This window comes from Poeciliopsis prolifica, unplaced genomic scaffold, assembly GCF_027474105.1.
Source record: "Poeciliopsis prolifica strain line A6 unplaced genomic scaffold, Auburn_PproV2 SCAFFOLD010, whole genome shotgun sequence".
Classification (NCBI taxonomy): Eukaryota; Metazoa; Chordata; class Actinopteri; order Cyprinodontiformes; family Poeciliidae; genus Poeciliopsis; species Poeciliopsis prolifica.
Genome location: NW_026562385.1, coordinates 10,550,205 through 10,567,658, shown reverse-complemented (window position 1 = coordinate 10,567,658; position 17,454 = coordinate 10,550,205). Strand labels below are relative to the sequence as shown.

General features: G+C 38.2%; 1 protein-coding gene across 3 annotated transcripts in view; it reads left to right on the top strand.

The window, feature by feature from the left end:
- Positions 1–2,277: 2,277 nt before the first annotated feature.
- grb2b (growth factor receptor-bound protein 2b) overlaps positions 2,278–17,454 on the top strand; it is a 31,347-nt gene continuing 16,170 nt past the window's right edge. The window contains exons 1-2 of one of the 3 annotated variants that reach the window (XM_055035539.1): positions 2,278–2,478; positions 5,317–5,562. In XM_055035539.1, coding sequence (XP_054891514.1) covers positions 5,485–5,562 — 78 coding nt within the window. In that variant the 5' untranslated portion in view covers positions 2,278–2,478; positions 5,317–5,484. Of the gene's footprint in view, positions 2,479–2,527; positions 2,665–2,700; positions 2,776–5,316; positions 5,563–17,454 lie in introns of those variants that run through there. The other 2 variants (XM_055035540.1, XM_055035541.1) reach the window with 2 other exon arrangements.

Genomic DNA, 17,454 nt, shown 5'->3' with positions numbered 1-17,454 from the left:
GGTGCTGCTTCCTCTTGAACCTACTGCAGCAAGAGCAAGAGTCAGTCTGCGACATGACCTCTTTATCCAAATACTGGTCTGACAAACATGTCCAGTTCTGCACCACAGAACTGGGCAGCCTGAAAGACAATGTACCTTCCAAAATACTAATATAGATTTGGTCACTTAACAAACACACGTTCTAATGTACTTACTGAGATTTTTCTGACAGGCCAAAACATCCCTCTCTAACTAATTGTGAAGACGTAGAGGGGATTATGTGGTTTTCATTTTTAGAACAGATGAAAATCTAAAACGTATGTTGGAGATCTGAAGGGAGGCATCATGCAAAATTTAGTTTTTTTTTTTGGCTTTATATTATGCTATAGTGACATTCCCTCTTCAAACACACATCCAGAGTGTTGCTTTGATTCATTCATGCATGTTTGAGAAACCCATGAATCTCTCATGTCAATCATTCAGAAGCCCCTAAAGGCCCTCTGGGGTCATTGGTCAAGCTGAGTTCCTGCCTTCCGGAGCACCCCTCCCCCAGCATCCTCCCCACACAGCTCCTTCAGACTAGCAATGGCAGCAAATATCAGACACCTGGAGGAACTGCGCGTCTGCTTACCTTACAAACTACTTCTTAGTCCAACACTCTGAGAAACGACTGCAAACGCCATTGTGGAGAATCAGTGTTGCGCTGATGTGCTGAAAGTGGAGTGTTGTAAAGGAGCTTGTAAGAAAAGACCCAAACCAACTTGTGTGTCATAAACAGCTGCAATGCAAAGTCAAATTTCTGTTAAGTTTCCTTTTGATAAATACAGCATCTTTGTAACAACTGAAAATAACACAATGAGTCGATTGTGCAATAAAAGTGGCCTTATTTTGCTTGGGGGGGGGAAGGGGAGGGGGGATATATATATATATGATATTGTTGCTCTGCCTAAACGTTTTTAGTTCCATTTATCAGTCTCATGCTGGTTCCCAACCACCATCAACTAGGATGGTGGACTCATTACTGGTTAGGGTTAGAGTTAGGATGACCTATATCAAACTGCAAACGGGACCTGTTCCAGTTTTCCTTCAATTCTGGATTTGTCATTGCTACTAGTCCATAAGGGCCAGATTTAAGGAGTACATGACTGAAAAAAAAATATTTTAAGAAGAAGTAGCTTCACATGATCGTACTGTTGTTTTTACTCTTACTTGAGTAAAAACATGTTCAAATAGTGCTACTCTAACTTAAGGAAAATTTTTTGAGGGTACTCTATCGCACCTCTGGATTTAATAAAGTCCATTTGTAACGCACACAATCAAGCAAAAACAAAGAACCCTCGTCAATATGCAGAAACCCCAACGTGCCACTTGGGGGCAGTATTCTAAAGGTATTCCAACATCTCCTCCGTTCCAGACCAAAATTAAAAGCAGATGTGCGAAGAAAGAAGAAAAAATGAAAGCAATACAAGACGGCCAAACATCCCAACAAGCGATCAGATAACATATCATTAGACCCACTCAGTTCGCCTATTTTTTGACCGAGGCTATTAAAACATATTTGAAATGCACAGAGAAAAATTCAGTGGCTCTCTTTGGAGGTAACAGGCAGGGAAAGTTGAGCCAAAGTGTAACCCACTGTAATTCCTTGTAATTTGGCACAAGCACATGTAATGTCTTCTGTCTTCAACTACTTCAAAAATAATAACTACAGTCAGTTTATATCGGTTAAAAAAACAAAAAAAAAAAAAAAAAAAAAAAAAATATATATATATATATATATATATATATATATATATATATATATATATATAAGCAGGAACGATTATCATCTTTTTTTCACTCGCAGTGCATCATAAAGTTCTACATGACCAAAGTCAGTGGGCGGGGCTAGTACTTCTTCAGTCGCGGTAATTGGTTAACAGTTCAGTTGCTGTCCTGGTTGGCCAATCAGATGAAACATGGCGACAGCTCTCATTACTTCATCACTGACGGTATTACAGGAAATATTAAGGAGGTAAAAGTCGGCATAATTAATATTATCACATGGAAAGCTTGAAATTTAAATATTTGAGTAGTGGTATGAAAAAAGTAACTTAATTAGGTATTTTAGGAATGTTTTACTCAAATGTTAATTATTGTCAATTGTTATTTATTCAGCGTATATACCGCATAGAAACGCATTTAAAAATGTCTTTGCTGTTTGACTTTATTAATTATTATTATTATTAAATTGTGACACTTTTTTCCAACGAAACAATCATACAGATTGACAGGGCGGAGCTGAAAAGCAGTTAACTGGTCCACGGAAGGAAGCGGAAATAAACGTCGAAAGCCTTCTGCTACCAGCTAGCTTCGGGCTCACAGGACAGGGCTGTAAGCGACGTTGTACATACTGTGGGGGTATCTCTTTAGAGGAAGCTGGGAGAGCGTCAAACGCAGCGGTTTTTTTTTTTATTTTGCTTTTTACTTGGACGGCTTCGAAACGGAATACTACAAGTGGTAAGACGCTCTTCTGTTTCCCCCCCCCTGTTTACGCAGACAAAACGTGTGGTCCGGTCATTTCTCGACGGTTAGTCAAGTTCGGCAATGTTCCGAGCTAGCTGCGCCTCTGCGCTAGCAACAACAGCTTGCGCTATGAAAAAAAAGGTGTTTTCTTCCCTTTTCACGTTTGCCAGCATTTCCCCGGTAGGGGCCTAAGTTATTTGTTAATGTTTCGGTTTCTCGTCGTTTACCCCTTTGACCACATCTTCTGTGAAAACGTCGACGTCAGTTAGCCGCCGGTTGAATTAGATGGGAGTAAGTTTGAGAATCGCATCGCAGTTATTGTTGCCAGACCGTTAGCCGGCATGCTAACTCTAACGTTCTAGAACAGTGGGCGCAGTCTATTCCCTGGAACGGAATCGATCTTTTCTTCTGTTTTTTTTTCTCACTTAAAGCCCAAAAAGTTAAGAGGAAACGGCTCGAACGTGCCCTGTCGTCTAAAACGGGACAGACACGATCCTCATGGCCTGGGAGTCGAATGCTGATGGCGTTTGAAATTTTTGAGGGCATTTTAATGACCCGTTTCTCTTGTCGAACCTCGGCTGCCAAACGTTTGTGACGGTACAACTCATTTAGCCGTGTCTGTTTCCTCCTGCTAAAATAGTTATGCATACCGTTCATACCTCCTGACACGGGCTGCTTTTTGTTTTTTGGTTGTTTTTTTTTTACTCCACGTTAAGATTTATGGTTTGAACTGCTCGGCGACAGTTTGCGTCCGATGTCTGCGTCCGTTTTGATGGACTTAATTGCATCAGGGCAGTATTAGTGGAAGCTCATCAAAACACTACCCGGGAAGACAACGTAATAGGATAACGCACCTTTTATCCTCCAGGTTTAGTCACCATATCGTTCTCGGGTCGGCTTCACAATCAGCTGACTTTTTTTTTTTTTTTCTCTCGTATTATCTGGTGGTTTCTGTTCAGGAAATGGTGTTGGAATTATCTCTGATTGTAGTAAAAATGTCGTACATTTTTCTTTTTCTTTTTTTTCTTTTTTCTTTTTGCCTGTTGACAACGGAAGTGGCTGTCTTACGCAAATCGTAATTGGATGCAGCGATTGGAGGGACTTGTTGAAGAGTTCCCAATCACAAACAAGCTCCGACCTGCTGATTCTGTTTTCAGGAGATTCCAATTTTGTCTTCCAGAGCTATACATTATAACATACTTCTCTTTGGGTCGAGCCAGACCTTTTCCCAACTCTGTTTTGCATTCATTTTTTTCACAAAACATACATTTTACTGTAATAATTAATTTGTTGTTTTTTTTTTTAAACTATGAAGCCAGCATATCTAAATGGAACATAAGTGTGCTCTGCTTTGTGTTTGTGATCAAATATCACACATTAAACCTTTGTTTTGCAATAGATGTCAGTATTTAAATCACATTTTAAAAATATTATTGCAGTGTTCATTACATTTATCCTAATTTTGATTTAATCGATGTTCTTCTTGTTTTCCACACGTAAAAGGGCGACTATGACTCAAATCACACGACTGTCTGCAAACAAAATTGTCTCACTTGATGTTTATAGAAAAAAAGGAGCTTTTTTAAAAAATATTATTTTTGGCATTATTTTTGCTGTCGTTTGGGTTAACTATTCTTTCCTTTCCTGCAATCACGCAGGAATTTAAAGTGGCCTTTATGTCGAGCTTGATTATTAATAATTGATGTCTGGACTACAGCCAGCGTCACACATTGGGACAGACAGAGAGAGAGAGAGAGAGATATAAATCTGTTGCGTTGCTGCTTTTCCGGAGTCGGCATGATTTGCAAGATCAGACTTCTAGTTTCTGAATTTAAAAATACCACTATTCAAAAGCGAAATCAGCCTGTTCTGTTTATCATGAGATTTCATCTTTATTCTGAGTATTTTTGTAGTTTTACTTAGAAATATCTTGTCAACTGCGTTTTCAAGGACTGTCAAATTTTAGTGACATAAACGACACTTAAAAAAACTCAAAAAGCGACGACGTGGGCATGAGGACCTGATGGAACAATATCTTCATCAATTATTGATAACGTTGTCCTCTCAGTTATGACAAAGATTATGGATATGTTTATTAGAACTTTAGACACAGACTGAAGCAAAGATTTGCTAAACTAACTCAATTTACTAATCATTTTCAAGTAAATGTGTCTTTAGATTCATTTGTTTTGTCTTTGTCCAGTAAAACTGGGTGTGTAGCAAGCTAATATTAGCCGGTTAAGCTATCAGCCTGTGGTAGTTGCTGGATTTTTTTTATTTTTATTTTTTTTTTTGGACTGTAAATTATTGCAGCTTAAACATTCAAAACCTTTCAAAATAGGCTCTGAGGAGACTGATCTCCATCTCCATGAAAATACTGAAAGCTGATGTCCTGTCTAATAATATTGATGAAGATTTCATCTATTTTAATGAAAAATGTTCAAAATGTTGTGACATTAAGCATGGATGCTTTCATTGTTGTCTGCGAGCAAAAATATAAAACTTCCCATAATTAAGTTGACAGTAGGTATGAACCTCAAAGGAGATGACTGACTGAAAATGTTTGATAGTGAAATGAAACGAAAAATGGTCACTGTGAAATGTTTAGCCTCCTCCAAACATAAAGGTTGACTTTTAATATAATTATTTAATTTAATAATTTTATATTTGGAGGAGGCTAAAAAATGTAAAGTTTCTCAAATTTCTACCCCTCGCCCCCTTAGATTTGGCTCCCATTTTTCAACGCCGATGTTTCCTTATAACCATAATCTCTCGTGCAGTCACTCCGCAAAACAGAAATTCGAGGGTAACTGCGCTGTCCTGTGTTTGCAGGTGCTGTCCTGTGACCTTTATGTGAGGTCAAAGCCCTACAGGAACGGGTCATCGACGGGAGGAGAGACTCGGAGAAAAGCTGACGACCACGGAGGCCGGGACAGCGTGTCGGTTTCGAAACAGAAGACTAACCACAGCCGAGTTGTTTAGCTGTGAGTCACCAAGACCATGGAGGCCATCGCCAAATACGACTTTAAAGCTACTGCCGACGACGAGCTTAGTTTCAAACGCGGAGAGGTCCTCAAGGTAAGCGTCAGCTTGTCAGTTGGCTGATGAACGGACTTATGTATGTTAGGAAAACATAAAATGTTTGAGACTATTCACCTGGTTTTGTTTTGGATTTAAATGGAGGCTTGACAGCAGAAGTGATCTGAGAAAAGAGAGAATGGTCTCCCTTGTGCTGCTAATTCTAGCAACTTTAATACAGACTAAGTAAAAAATAAAAAAAGGCTGGATTTTTATTAGATGAAAACACTCATTGAAATAGAAGATAATTATAGTACAAAGGCAGCCAAATTAATGTTTAGAGACTTAACAATTTAAGGACTTTTTCTGGATCTACTTAATGATTTGTACTTTCTGATGCATTTGTTCACAAAATAAGATTAAAATAGAATCCGTTTTCACTTAAATTTAGTTTTGAATCTTCTTGCCAACTTTAAGGATCCTAATTTCTGTTCTTGGCTGTAAGTTTGATCAATTTTCTCTCTGGAGAGTCAGCCGTAGTCCGTAGTAAAGACAGAAATAAAAGGACTACTGTTAAGCCTCCAATTGATTAAATTGGGTTAGCTTAAGAAGAACGCATGTAAAAAGCCACTCAGCTCTGAGGGCTTTTAATGGAATCTGTTTGTCCGAACAACAAAATGCTTGCACAGGCAGCGCTGGATTTACATTGATGCAGGAGGAGTTGGCTCATTGGTTTGGCTTTTACAGAAAATTATGCACTTCAAACAATGTCAGATTTAAAATATTTTTATGTAACACTGGGTGTCGAGGATTACTTTACTGTTCTTACAGGGGGATCAGTGCTGTTTCAGCAGAGAGTATTGGAAAGACTTCTTATCTCAGCAGGAGGCCTGAAAGCACAGAGAAAGTCAGCATAGAAACCCTGAGCCAAACAGTGAAGAGAAAGCATTCTATTCCTCTTAATTTTAACCGGCTTTCTAAAATTGCTGCTGCTTCTTTTGTAGTTTGGTGGGGTTTTTTTTTTTTTTTTAGCCGGACAAAAATTTGACAGGGAATACATCCTTGTATTTTTTTAATTATCTTTTTTCTTTTTTAAATCATCATTTTTGCTACAGAATTGGATAACATGCATTAGTTGGTTTCTGTGGATATGTGATCAGTAATTACCAAGGTTGGGGTCACTAATCAACAAATATTTGGTCTTTTATGTCTTGTTGGAAAATAAAGAAACAAAAAACAAACAGTGAAAGGATATTTAAATCGGCCTCAGTTTTCTCAATTGTATGTAATCTGATATCGGCTGTTGCTTAAACAGGGTGTATGTGCATCCTTAAAAATCTTAAATTTATCTGTCTAAAATTAAGGCCTTGAAATGTCTTAAACATTTTGAGAGAAAAAGTTGGCCTTAAATATGTTAATCAGAAGTCTAACATTTTGTTGTCAGAACTATCGAATCTTAATTTTATGTAGTTTCCTCCTTTTTTTTTTTTTTAACAGGACTGTTGTGCAAAACCTTGCGCTAAACTCAGACAAGTTCACTAGGCAGTTGAGGCTACTGCTTAGCAGCTGCTAATCGGATACGCAAGGGCAAAGCTAGCTAGCTTACTTTCCTCCATCATGGGCAAACTTATCACCAGTTAGTGGACAACATTTGTCTTAGCCATTGGCTAACTCCTTATGCTAACCCATAATTGGTTATTTCTTACTGGTGTGTGGAAACTCAAGTTTCCAAACACTTAGAATTATCACCTTTGATTTTGTGTGTGTTCGAAACTCAAATACTTGGACTTCTTTGTTTTTAACTTTTTGTCTGCAGAAATCAGCCAGATATTGGCAGAAAATCCTTGACACTGACGCACACTTAAAATAAAAAAACATTCAGAACCATGAAGTTGTAGTGTGTAGAGTTTTTTTTTTTCTTTCTATATTTTGAGAGCCTTTTGGTTTTTTTTTTAAGGTTGCCTCAGCTCATCCCTCCTGCCTTCAGTTTGGTCACCACCTGAGCCCACATAAAACGTAGTCGGCCGAAAACGCATCCTTGTTTTTGTTTTTCCGACTTTGCTTTCATTCGAGTTGAGTAGCTTGATGATATAGTAATCGTATTAATAAAAATATAACCATTTCCAACTTTGACTACTCAAAATAAAACAAATTATGATTGAGACAAATCAAATCCCTTGTGGAGAACTGACCGCAGATGAGAACAGCACCAAGAAGTTCAGCTTCAGCTGAGTGTAAGGCCGTTTTTTTTGTTTTTTTTTTCTTTGAGACCGTCCACCCTGCGTCCTGTGGGTCTGTCACCAGCGCTTTCTGCTGATGCTAATACTAAACAGCTCTGCTCCCAATACAAAGAGTGCCTCTCATAAGAGTATGACCCCATGTTAAGGCTTTGCATGTATACAACATCCCTTAATCTCACTCTATTTTCAGTATCACTCAGAGATAGTGGCTACGTTACTAACATGGGCTCCTATCTCGATGCACAAAACAGCCTTTTTCTGCCATCTTGTGTTATTTATTTGAGCTTTGAATTCAGGTTAACGCTATAATGAAAAGTAAGGGTCAGCTTAACTTATTTTTTATTACCAAAATAGTCGTAATGTTACAAAAATAGAGTTGAAATAATACAAGAATCAAGTCGTAATATTAGCAGGATGAAGTTGTAATTTTTTGAACACTCGAACACGAAAAATAACAAATTAATCATTCAGGCTTTTTTTTTCTCCTCCCTCTCACTAAAACAACTTTTTTCTTGTAATTTTAACACGTTCTTCTGTTAAAATCACATCTTCATTTTGCGGCTATCATAACTACATTCTTGTAATTAAACAAAAACCCTCATAGTCGGGCCATGTTGATTATTGATTCAACGTGGCCCTTCTGATGTCTAAACTACACCTTCAAGTCTGTCAATTCTATCAATTTTTACATTTGTGTGCTGCATGTACTTTTTCTTTTTTTTCTTTCTTCTTTTTTCTTTTTTAAACACTGTTGCCTCACGGCAAGAAAACCTTCAGATCGCCCAGGTTCTTCCGCCCATGCATACGTTGCTTTCCGTATCTAACCTCAAAGCTTGCGATTGCTTTTAAAGCGAAAGAAGATGGTATTTTCAAGCAGGAAATTATAATTAACATGAATTTTATTTTAATCTGTCCGATCTGATACTCTTCTCCTCGTCTAATTTTGTCAAACTTCTAGCGTCGTTCAGAGATTTTTAGGTCGCTCTACATGTGAAAAGTTTATATTTACATCTCTGTTGAGGAAGTCCAAGTTCCCCACTAAATAGCAATCCTGTTGCATTTTTTTTTTTTTCCATTTTACAGTCAAGACGTGTCAGTATGTTTGCGTAGTGTATATGAAGCACATTTCCACCATTATCTGTACATCACAGGCAGATCCACTGAAAAACCCTTCCTTCCTTTTTTTTTTTTTTTATCTCTTCGATCAGTTTTAGTCGATCGGTTGTTGAAACCAGCAGGTTTTCAATCATGTTTCATTACGACGACGTGTGAAACAACCTTGAAGACTTGTGTGAAATATTCTTGCAGTGCAAACGTAAACGTTTAAGGCATCTCGTTGCAGCAGAGTAGCTCAGTTTCACAAAACGATATCTCATCATGCATGGACAAAAAGGGGAAGTTTCTTGCCTTCTGAGATCCTTTTTTTGGTACGTCTGTGTCAGTGTCTGGTCTCACTTGAAGATGTTTCCACAACTCATTTGCGTGTTTGTGTTTTTAACCATTTTATACCTCTTTCCCTGGTTTTTATGACAAGTGGTTTAAGTCGCCCGCTGTAATATCTTTAGTACTGAACTCTGAAGATGCTGTGTGTACACATGCAGTTGTAAATTGCATAATATACCAACATTAAGCACATTTGAGGTCGGTTTGAGCCAGATGTCTTTCCATATCACTGCCAGTTTCATCCAAGGAGAACAAACTTGATCAAAATTTAGCTTTCTTCCCTTTTTGTTCATTTGCTGTGTGAGCAAATGGTTTTGGAGTCGCACAGCAACAAGCGAGTGTAGGCCACAGTGACGTCTTGTCGTTGCCTTGAGCATTGGACACTTGTTCTCGTTTCCTCTTTAAATAAATAAAGATTAACAGCCTTTACAGCTGACCGGATTTGCTGCCATTAGCAGATCGCTGAACCATGCCCCTGCAGCATGTCTTACAATTCCTCTTTATCTGTACGGAACCTGCTATTAGTTGATATTGTTACATAGGATCCAATGATGAAATGGGACATAAAAGTTTGTTTTTTTTTTCCTCGTGAAGGAGGGCTGAGGTGCGACATGCCTGTGGACTGAAGGGTCTGTTCCTCCACTTCCTGTTCTATTTTGTGCTATAGCTGAAAATAAAACTTTTATTGTGTGTTCATCCAAAAAAACAAGAAAAAAAAAATCCCCTGTGTCCTTTTTAGTTATTTAACCTCCTGTCTCCCAAACACACAAATTGCCTTGGACTTTACTGTGCTGGGATTGCCTGAGGAAGAGACAAAACATTTTGAAACATTTTGAAAATATTTGTGTAGGCATCGATGTAATCTTTAAACTATAGAAACTGAAGAAAATACAACTAGATTAGTGATTTTTAAAAAAAAAAATTTATTTATTATTTTTTTTAAGCTCTTATGCAGCAGAAATGGCAATAGATTTATTTATTTATTTTTGTACAGCTTTAAAGTCAGTGACCTGATCAGTACTTAAGATGTTTAAAAAAATATCCTATGTTGTTAACAGCTTTCCGTTCTCAAGAATCACCAGGGACTACCGAGAAGTGTTTAGCCTTAAAAAAAAAAACCTTTCAACTTAATTAGCATTGGAGATAGAGATTTTGAAACCAGGCTAATACAGCTATGCTAGAATAACTTATCTGACTCTAATCATTGGTGAAACCTAAAGTGCATCGATGGGCTGTTTGAATATATACAGTCTGTCCCGTTGAAACCTTCATGAAGGACATTGACCGGTTTGAGAAACCTGAGGCTGAATTGCGTATTTGGCGGAGCACAGCAAACCGTTGTCTGGTCCATGTAAGCTCTTTGGCTTTGCTCCTTTTTCAAGTGTTGCCACCAAACCGTTGTCGAGTTCTCCCATCTTTGTCTCGTTGCATCTGAACATACTCTGGTTAATGCTACAGTTTAGCTCCTTTCACATCCTCCTCGATCTTTTTCTGTCTCTCTCTCTTCCAACCCCCAGAAGCTTCCTGTGTCTAAATGAAAACTCCCACCAACTTTACATGCACACTGTAAACGTTGGTGGAGTTTCACATTGTAACTTTGTGTCTCTTGAAGCTCTTTTATAATCACTTCTTGGAGCCATAATTTACAAATTGGCGGTTATAAAATTAAATGATTGATAGTGATGACGTTTAAGTCCATTGCACTCCTAAGATTCCTGTTTTTTAATGATGCATCATTGATGGTTAGTACTTAGCATATTGATTTTACTTCTGTTGTACTTTATGAGTAAGATCAGACCTGCCTTGTGTTTTGGAATTTCTTGTGCAATCTTAGTATAATTTATGAAAGGTTTTTACCGTTTTCTAAACCCTACAATTTTCCACTCTTTTGCTGAATACTCTTTAAATAAGTCGCATCTTGCGCTGTTTAAAATAAATCCTCAGTTTCTGCAATTTCCATTTGTTTCAACACTTGAAGCAGCTGCTGTAACTATTTCCCTTCACACTTTTGCACTAGAAGGATGCTTACTATTCTCTCAACCAATCAACTTCCATGTTAGCACACATTTTTTATCAGGAGACATATCAGCTGAGTTTCCCAGGGCTTGCTTTCTCTCCCACTGTAAATCTCTTTTACAGAAATCCTGTTATCTTGTGTAAAACAAAATTACATCCTTTTTGATATATTTTTTTATTTTTTATTTATTTATTTATTTTTTGTCTTTTTGTCATTCTCTAGATTAGAGCAGCGAAATGCCCACCTGAATGATTCACTTTTAAAGCAATACTGGGAACATGTAAGAGCTCAAATATCAGCTTCTTTTAGTAATGGAAGTGGTGTTTGTTTGAACCTTTTTCTGCCTTGTGTCTGTGTATTGAAACCACGAGCACAAAAGTCAACATACAGCATGAACAATTGTGCATTTCAGCTTTTTTTTGTACCAGCAAATACCTACTTCAACTGCTAAAAGGCTGCAGAGCCAGGCAGCACATCTTTTTGAGTTAAAATCTGTTAGTTGCTAAAATGCGTCCCCTCTTACCCCTACTGCATGTTGCTTACACTTTAACAGTTTTTTGTGTCTGCTAAGACAAAGCAAGATTGAGTATATTTTGTTGGGTTTGAGCTGTAAGTAGCCAAGTGAAAGATCTGTTAAACAGTGATTAACTGTTTCAGTGTGGATGGAGGTTTACATCAAAGGTACATATCCCCTACAAATATAGTCTCTACACAGTGTCTTCCAATAGTTTTAACACCCTTTGAACTTTCTCACTATTTCTCATGTTACAGCCTCAGATTTCATGTTGTCAAGAAGTACAGCATAATTGGGAAGTCGAAGAAAAGTTGGGTCTTTGCAAATTCTGTTCCCTATTCCGTAAATTTTGTCTGTCTTTGTAGAATGTCACTTGTTCCCCAATGTAAAAACCAATGAACACACTGACATCAGCGATAAAGTTGTGGAGAAGTTTAATGGTCTGGTTAGTGGGGGCGGGGGACTATTATCAGAAGCAGCCAAGAGTCTGATAGTAACAATAGAAGGACTGCAAACATCCACACCGCAGCAGGAACGGTCTGACAGCAATAGGGGTGCACCAATGAATAGACTCAGATTTCCTTTAATATTTTTGTGATTGGCAATCAGTTGATACTTGTGCGTGAAGCCAATCTCATCTATTTCTGCAAAGGTCTGAAAGTCAGCCACTTTTCCCTTACGCTTTGCAAAGAGAGCTGCTTTATCGCACCAGAAGAAAGTCATAAGAAGTTTCCTTAGAAGTCCACCCATTAGACACCAAGTGGTTTGTTTTTCTGTTACTCAATCAACAGACTAACACCAGTAGCTTCACCCTTACCCACCGTTAAGAGTTGGGGTGCTGTCTTCATACTGTATAAAGATAGCATTATCTACCGTCGACATCAGATAATACTGTATTGTCAGTAGATAATATTATTGCCCAAAGCATTGTTAGTTGTTGCTTTGGGCAATCTTTACATTTTTTGACTTCTAATTCAAGTTTTCTGTATAATTTGTCTTCAATTACCATTGAAACAGATAAAATACCTTACCTTGGTTCAAACGAAGCAGATGTGTGGGAGAGAATTAAACACTCCATGTCACTCTGAACACTCAAAGCTAATAAGAGATGCTTCTTCTTCCCCATAAATAGGACAGGTGGTGGATGTGAAGCTTGATAAAATTAAATGCAGCACAATCTTGGTGGAAAACCAGGTTGAGACTTCAAAAGACTTGATAAGGATGGAGGTTTACATCAAAGGACATTGATGATTTGGAATTGTTTCGTCACAATTTAGACCCAAATCTAATAGTGAAACAATAGCAAAACAGAAAAATTGACGTTCTCCATCCATTCGGGCAGAACATGCGGGAGATGGAAAGAAGAACCGAGTGTGAGAAACATAACACATATGACATATTATGAGACCGGTAGCTTTAACTGCAGCAAAAGGTGCTTATACAAAGCATTGATTCTTGTTGTAAGAATATATTTGTCATTATCTGCTTGGGAATATCATAAAATTCTGCTAAGATGCGTTGACAGCTTCCGCAAAGCACAAGAAAATGGACTGAAATGCACAGGCTGGCTGTTCCTGAAAAAACAAAACAGTAAAACAACTCATTTAGTCATTGCGTTGGGCGGTCTTTTTTTTTTTTGTGTGTTGCAATTCAAGTTTTCTGCACAATTTGCTGTTAAATTAAAAAAAAAGTATCACCCGGGTTCACAGAAAGTTCCCTCCACATCCTGTCATTGAGTTCTGCAGAAGTCTGTTATGGGCACATCACTTGAAATGAGGCGTGTTGATGCAGGAACACTCCAACACATGTAGTGAAGTTATCAATTGAACATTTGAAGTACAAGACTGTTTCAGTGGGGAAAATGAATGAACTGCTGATTTGCTGTTGTGTAAAATGTTCAGCAAAAAAGTGTGTGAATGTTAAAACAATAGAGGGTTACAGCAAAATGTTTTGTCACTTTCTAGTCAGTCATGCAGAATAAACACTTAGGCAGTGTTTACTTGGACATCAGACCACTTTTTTCAGTAATGAGTAATCTAACCCATTGCTATTTCAAATCCAGTTGTCAGACTACAGTTATCGAAATCACTTTGTGTTACTATCTTCTTTTGTTATTTAAGTGTATTCCCACTGTGCGTCTTGTTGAGTGACCAATGTCTTTATGCGACTATCAGCGACAGAAATGTAAACAATGGAGGGAGATGTGCATTTTGTTGGTGGAAAAACAGGAACTATTTAGAATTTTTCTGTCGCCAAGTTCAATTATTATAAGCGGCTTTGGGCTTCCTTTTTTTTTTTTAAGTCGCTTGCAAATTTGATGAGTCACGGGTTGCGCCTTTTTGGGCTCGTTTTTGGACGTAAAGTTGGGCGTAAAGTTACCCATTTGGGCTTGGAAATAAGCAGAGACTCTTCATAAATCCCAGAATTTGTCCATTATTAAGGTAGTTTTATTCAGGCTCTCTCTGTCCATCATTCACTGGATTATCTGTGCTGTTGTTAATGTCAAGTTGATACATTACCTGTGAATTACGTCGAGCTATCCAGAAAATTGGAAACGTTGAGACTAATCCGAACAGCACGATAAACGTGAAAACAACCACGAATGAACAAGCTTGTAAAGTTGTGCAGCTAAACGGCATTATGACTATTATTTGTATAAATGTCACAAATCTGTGCTGCAGCCATCTGAATTGTGGAGCGGCAGGAGGAGCTCTGCGCTTCGCTCTGACACCAAACGCAGGGCCGTAACGCACAACCTGGAGGCTGGGGGCAGGGATGGGGCTTTAAAATCCTTCTTAGAGTTTTCCGGACAAAAGTGGACCACAAAACTCCCACACAGGTGGCGGAGCGCTGTTGTTGTTAGCAGCTGCTGAAAGTAACTGAAAGTTACTTTTAATGCAACTTAGTTACTTTCCAAATCAAGTAGTCGGTAATCTACATCACTTTTTCAAGGAGTAATCAGTAATTTGATTAGTTACGTTTTCAAAGTAACTATGCCATCACTGCACTTAGGGTGCTCCAACACCAGCCCTGTTTAGTCCGCTTCAGTCAAACTCTAATTTGTCTAGAAACTCTGCTTGGTTTTGGGGGAAGTTTGAATGTTCAATCAAACAGTTGTGTGCCTGAAAACCTTGACGTAAACCCTGGTGAGGTTCGAATGAAAAAAAGAAAGGAGCAAACTGTAGCGCAGGGTTTTCTGAGTAAATGCAACCAAAACTGACACGAGTCTTGTTCTAACAGGAGAAATCGCCCGTCCTACAACCGCAAAAATCTGACGCTACTGCATTTTTTTTTTTTTATTCATTTTGTGAAGGTGGAAGTTGTCTTCAGAGGTTTTTTATCGTTTCCTTGTCTGGTTCTTGGTAAGGGGACACCCACTAAGATGCAATGAAGGAGAACAAGTTTTTCAGAGTGTTTGGTTTGTAAGACAATTCAGCAGAGTTTAAAACCCCCATAGCTTCCCAGCTCTCAAAAAGGAATACCCCCTCTTCTTTTCTTAACCTTTAGGTCCCTGAACTGATCGCAAAGTGGTTCTGTTTGCTTTGTGATGCTCTTGCTTGCATTTTATTTGCATGTTGTGGCATCTCTTTTTGCTTTTTTCCCCCCCTCTTTCCTCAACAGTCTTTTTTTTTTCTCCCCTGTACTTATCCCCTGAGTGTCAAACCAGAGAACTGTAATTAGGTCTCACTCCTCATCTCCATATCACTCCCTGCAGATGTGCCATAAAGACGTCAGCTGCTGTATTTAAAGATTAAATTATTCTCTCTGCGTGTTCTTTACACACATTTTCTTCCTTTTCCGTCTAACGAGAACAGTTCAAACAGAAACTAGTTTGATAGGTTGTTTTTTTTGTCCCTCCCCTCCCTTCATAGTTCGATTTGCTAATCTGGCTAAAGTGGCCTATATTTTACCACATAAATGAAAGTAGAATGGTCCAGATTATGCAGATTTCAGATGCTAGCATTAAAGGCTTGTTGTTAAAACAACAGCTGTTTAGTAATGCTGCACTTTGCTACAAGATTGGTGCAGTACACAGATTAAGTGGCTTCTGCTCCAATACAAACACACTTTAAGGTTGTATTTTTCTCTTCACCTTTCTTATAACAGTGACCTCATGTATAACTCATCTCAAGCTGAACAAAGAGCAGAACGATGGCTGTATTTAAGTTGCATTCAGTTTGTTTTGGCCGTTTCGTTTAAAGATGTAATGTTCACTTTATGAAGCTGTGACTTTGTGGTCTAACGTGGCAGCAGTCCAGTCGTCTTGTTTTTTTTTAAATGCATCTCAACATTCATCCTCACACCTCCAGGCTATTCTGAACCGGCACACTAATGCTTCATCACCCATTTTGAAGACTTAATCCCACAGTTATCGTCTCTTGCTGTGCTGGATGGTGGCTGTTGTGGGTGTGAATCATTCAAAGATCTGAAGCCGTCACTGGGATCCTGACTGCTGTCTGTACATAAGAAATAATCACTGTGTTGTTGTTTTGTTTCAATTGTTTGACGATGAAAGCTTATTTCCTGCTAACCCACAGATCCTCGACTAAAGATAAAATTCTGCTTTATGTCCCTATAGTTAGTGTAATTTTTGCTGAGCAAAAACAAAGGTTTTAGTAGGGTGTTCAGCTTGAGTTCAATGTTAAGCTTGAGAAAATTAAGCTGTATAAATGCGTTTTACGCCAATTTGTTTGTGTTTACATGATGTTGAGGCGAGGTGGCGTTCCATCATGGCAGCAGATTCATTCTTTAATCCAAAATTCAAACTCCTAAGTAGTTGGCTGCTGGGTGCAAAGGCTGGGGCAAGCAGAAGCTTAGCTTGTCTTCTGTTGGTGTGTACGTTTGTATTGAGTTGTGGGCAGATTGTGTGTCAAAATGCTAAGCCGCAATTTCCTGCAGGACTTCAGTTATACTTCTTTGTCAACTGTGGTTGTGTGGGGCGATGTGGTGTGAGCTGCGTTGAGGTTAGGTTTAGGGTAAATTTTAGATAAAAAATAAAAGGAAATCAAAACAAAGTTCTTGTGAAGATAGAAAAGTTTGTGTGGTGGCATTGTGTTCTGGCACTTCTGATTATAAAATGTGAATAATAAACACTTGAGGTTTGTATAAATAGTGATGGGTGAGATGTTACTTCATTTTCTCGGAGTTCCAGTTGAAAAGGATGATGCCAGCTTGCCTGTTTTGGATGTGTATTTTAATTTTTTTTCTTGCTTCTCCTTTTAAAAAATACTTGAATAGACAAATGGTTCCAGTCAGCCACAAAGATTTACTTGAAAAAGTTACAATCAAGTTACTGTGTTCTCCAGTTGTTATGCTAATGTAGCTTAGCTCAAAAAATAACAATGAAAATAGATTTGACCTTGGTTCATAGCTATGTCCGACACCTTGAAATTGGCCTTTGTCTCTTTAAGAAGCTCCCACCCCTCCATCATTTCCTCACAACAATGCTTTGCTGTAATGCTGCTTCTTAGGAGTATCTTTCCTGACAAAAACAACAAAACAAATTTGACAGCTCAACCACAACATTACTTTCAAAACACTGACAGCTGTATCTGGTAGCACCATATTGATTTTGCCTCAGCAAAATTACAAAAGACATCAGCGTAAATATTTCAACTCCCATCGGTAATGACACAGGAAATATGACAAACTAACATGCGTACATCTGAATGATCGCTTGTCCATCTTCTTTTTGCTTACAATGAATATGGACGCATCTTCCAAAGCCGTTTTATCGG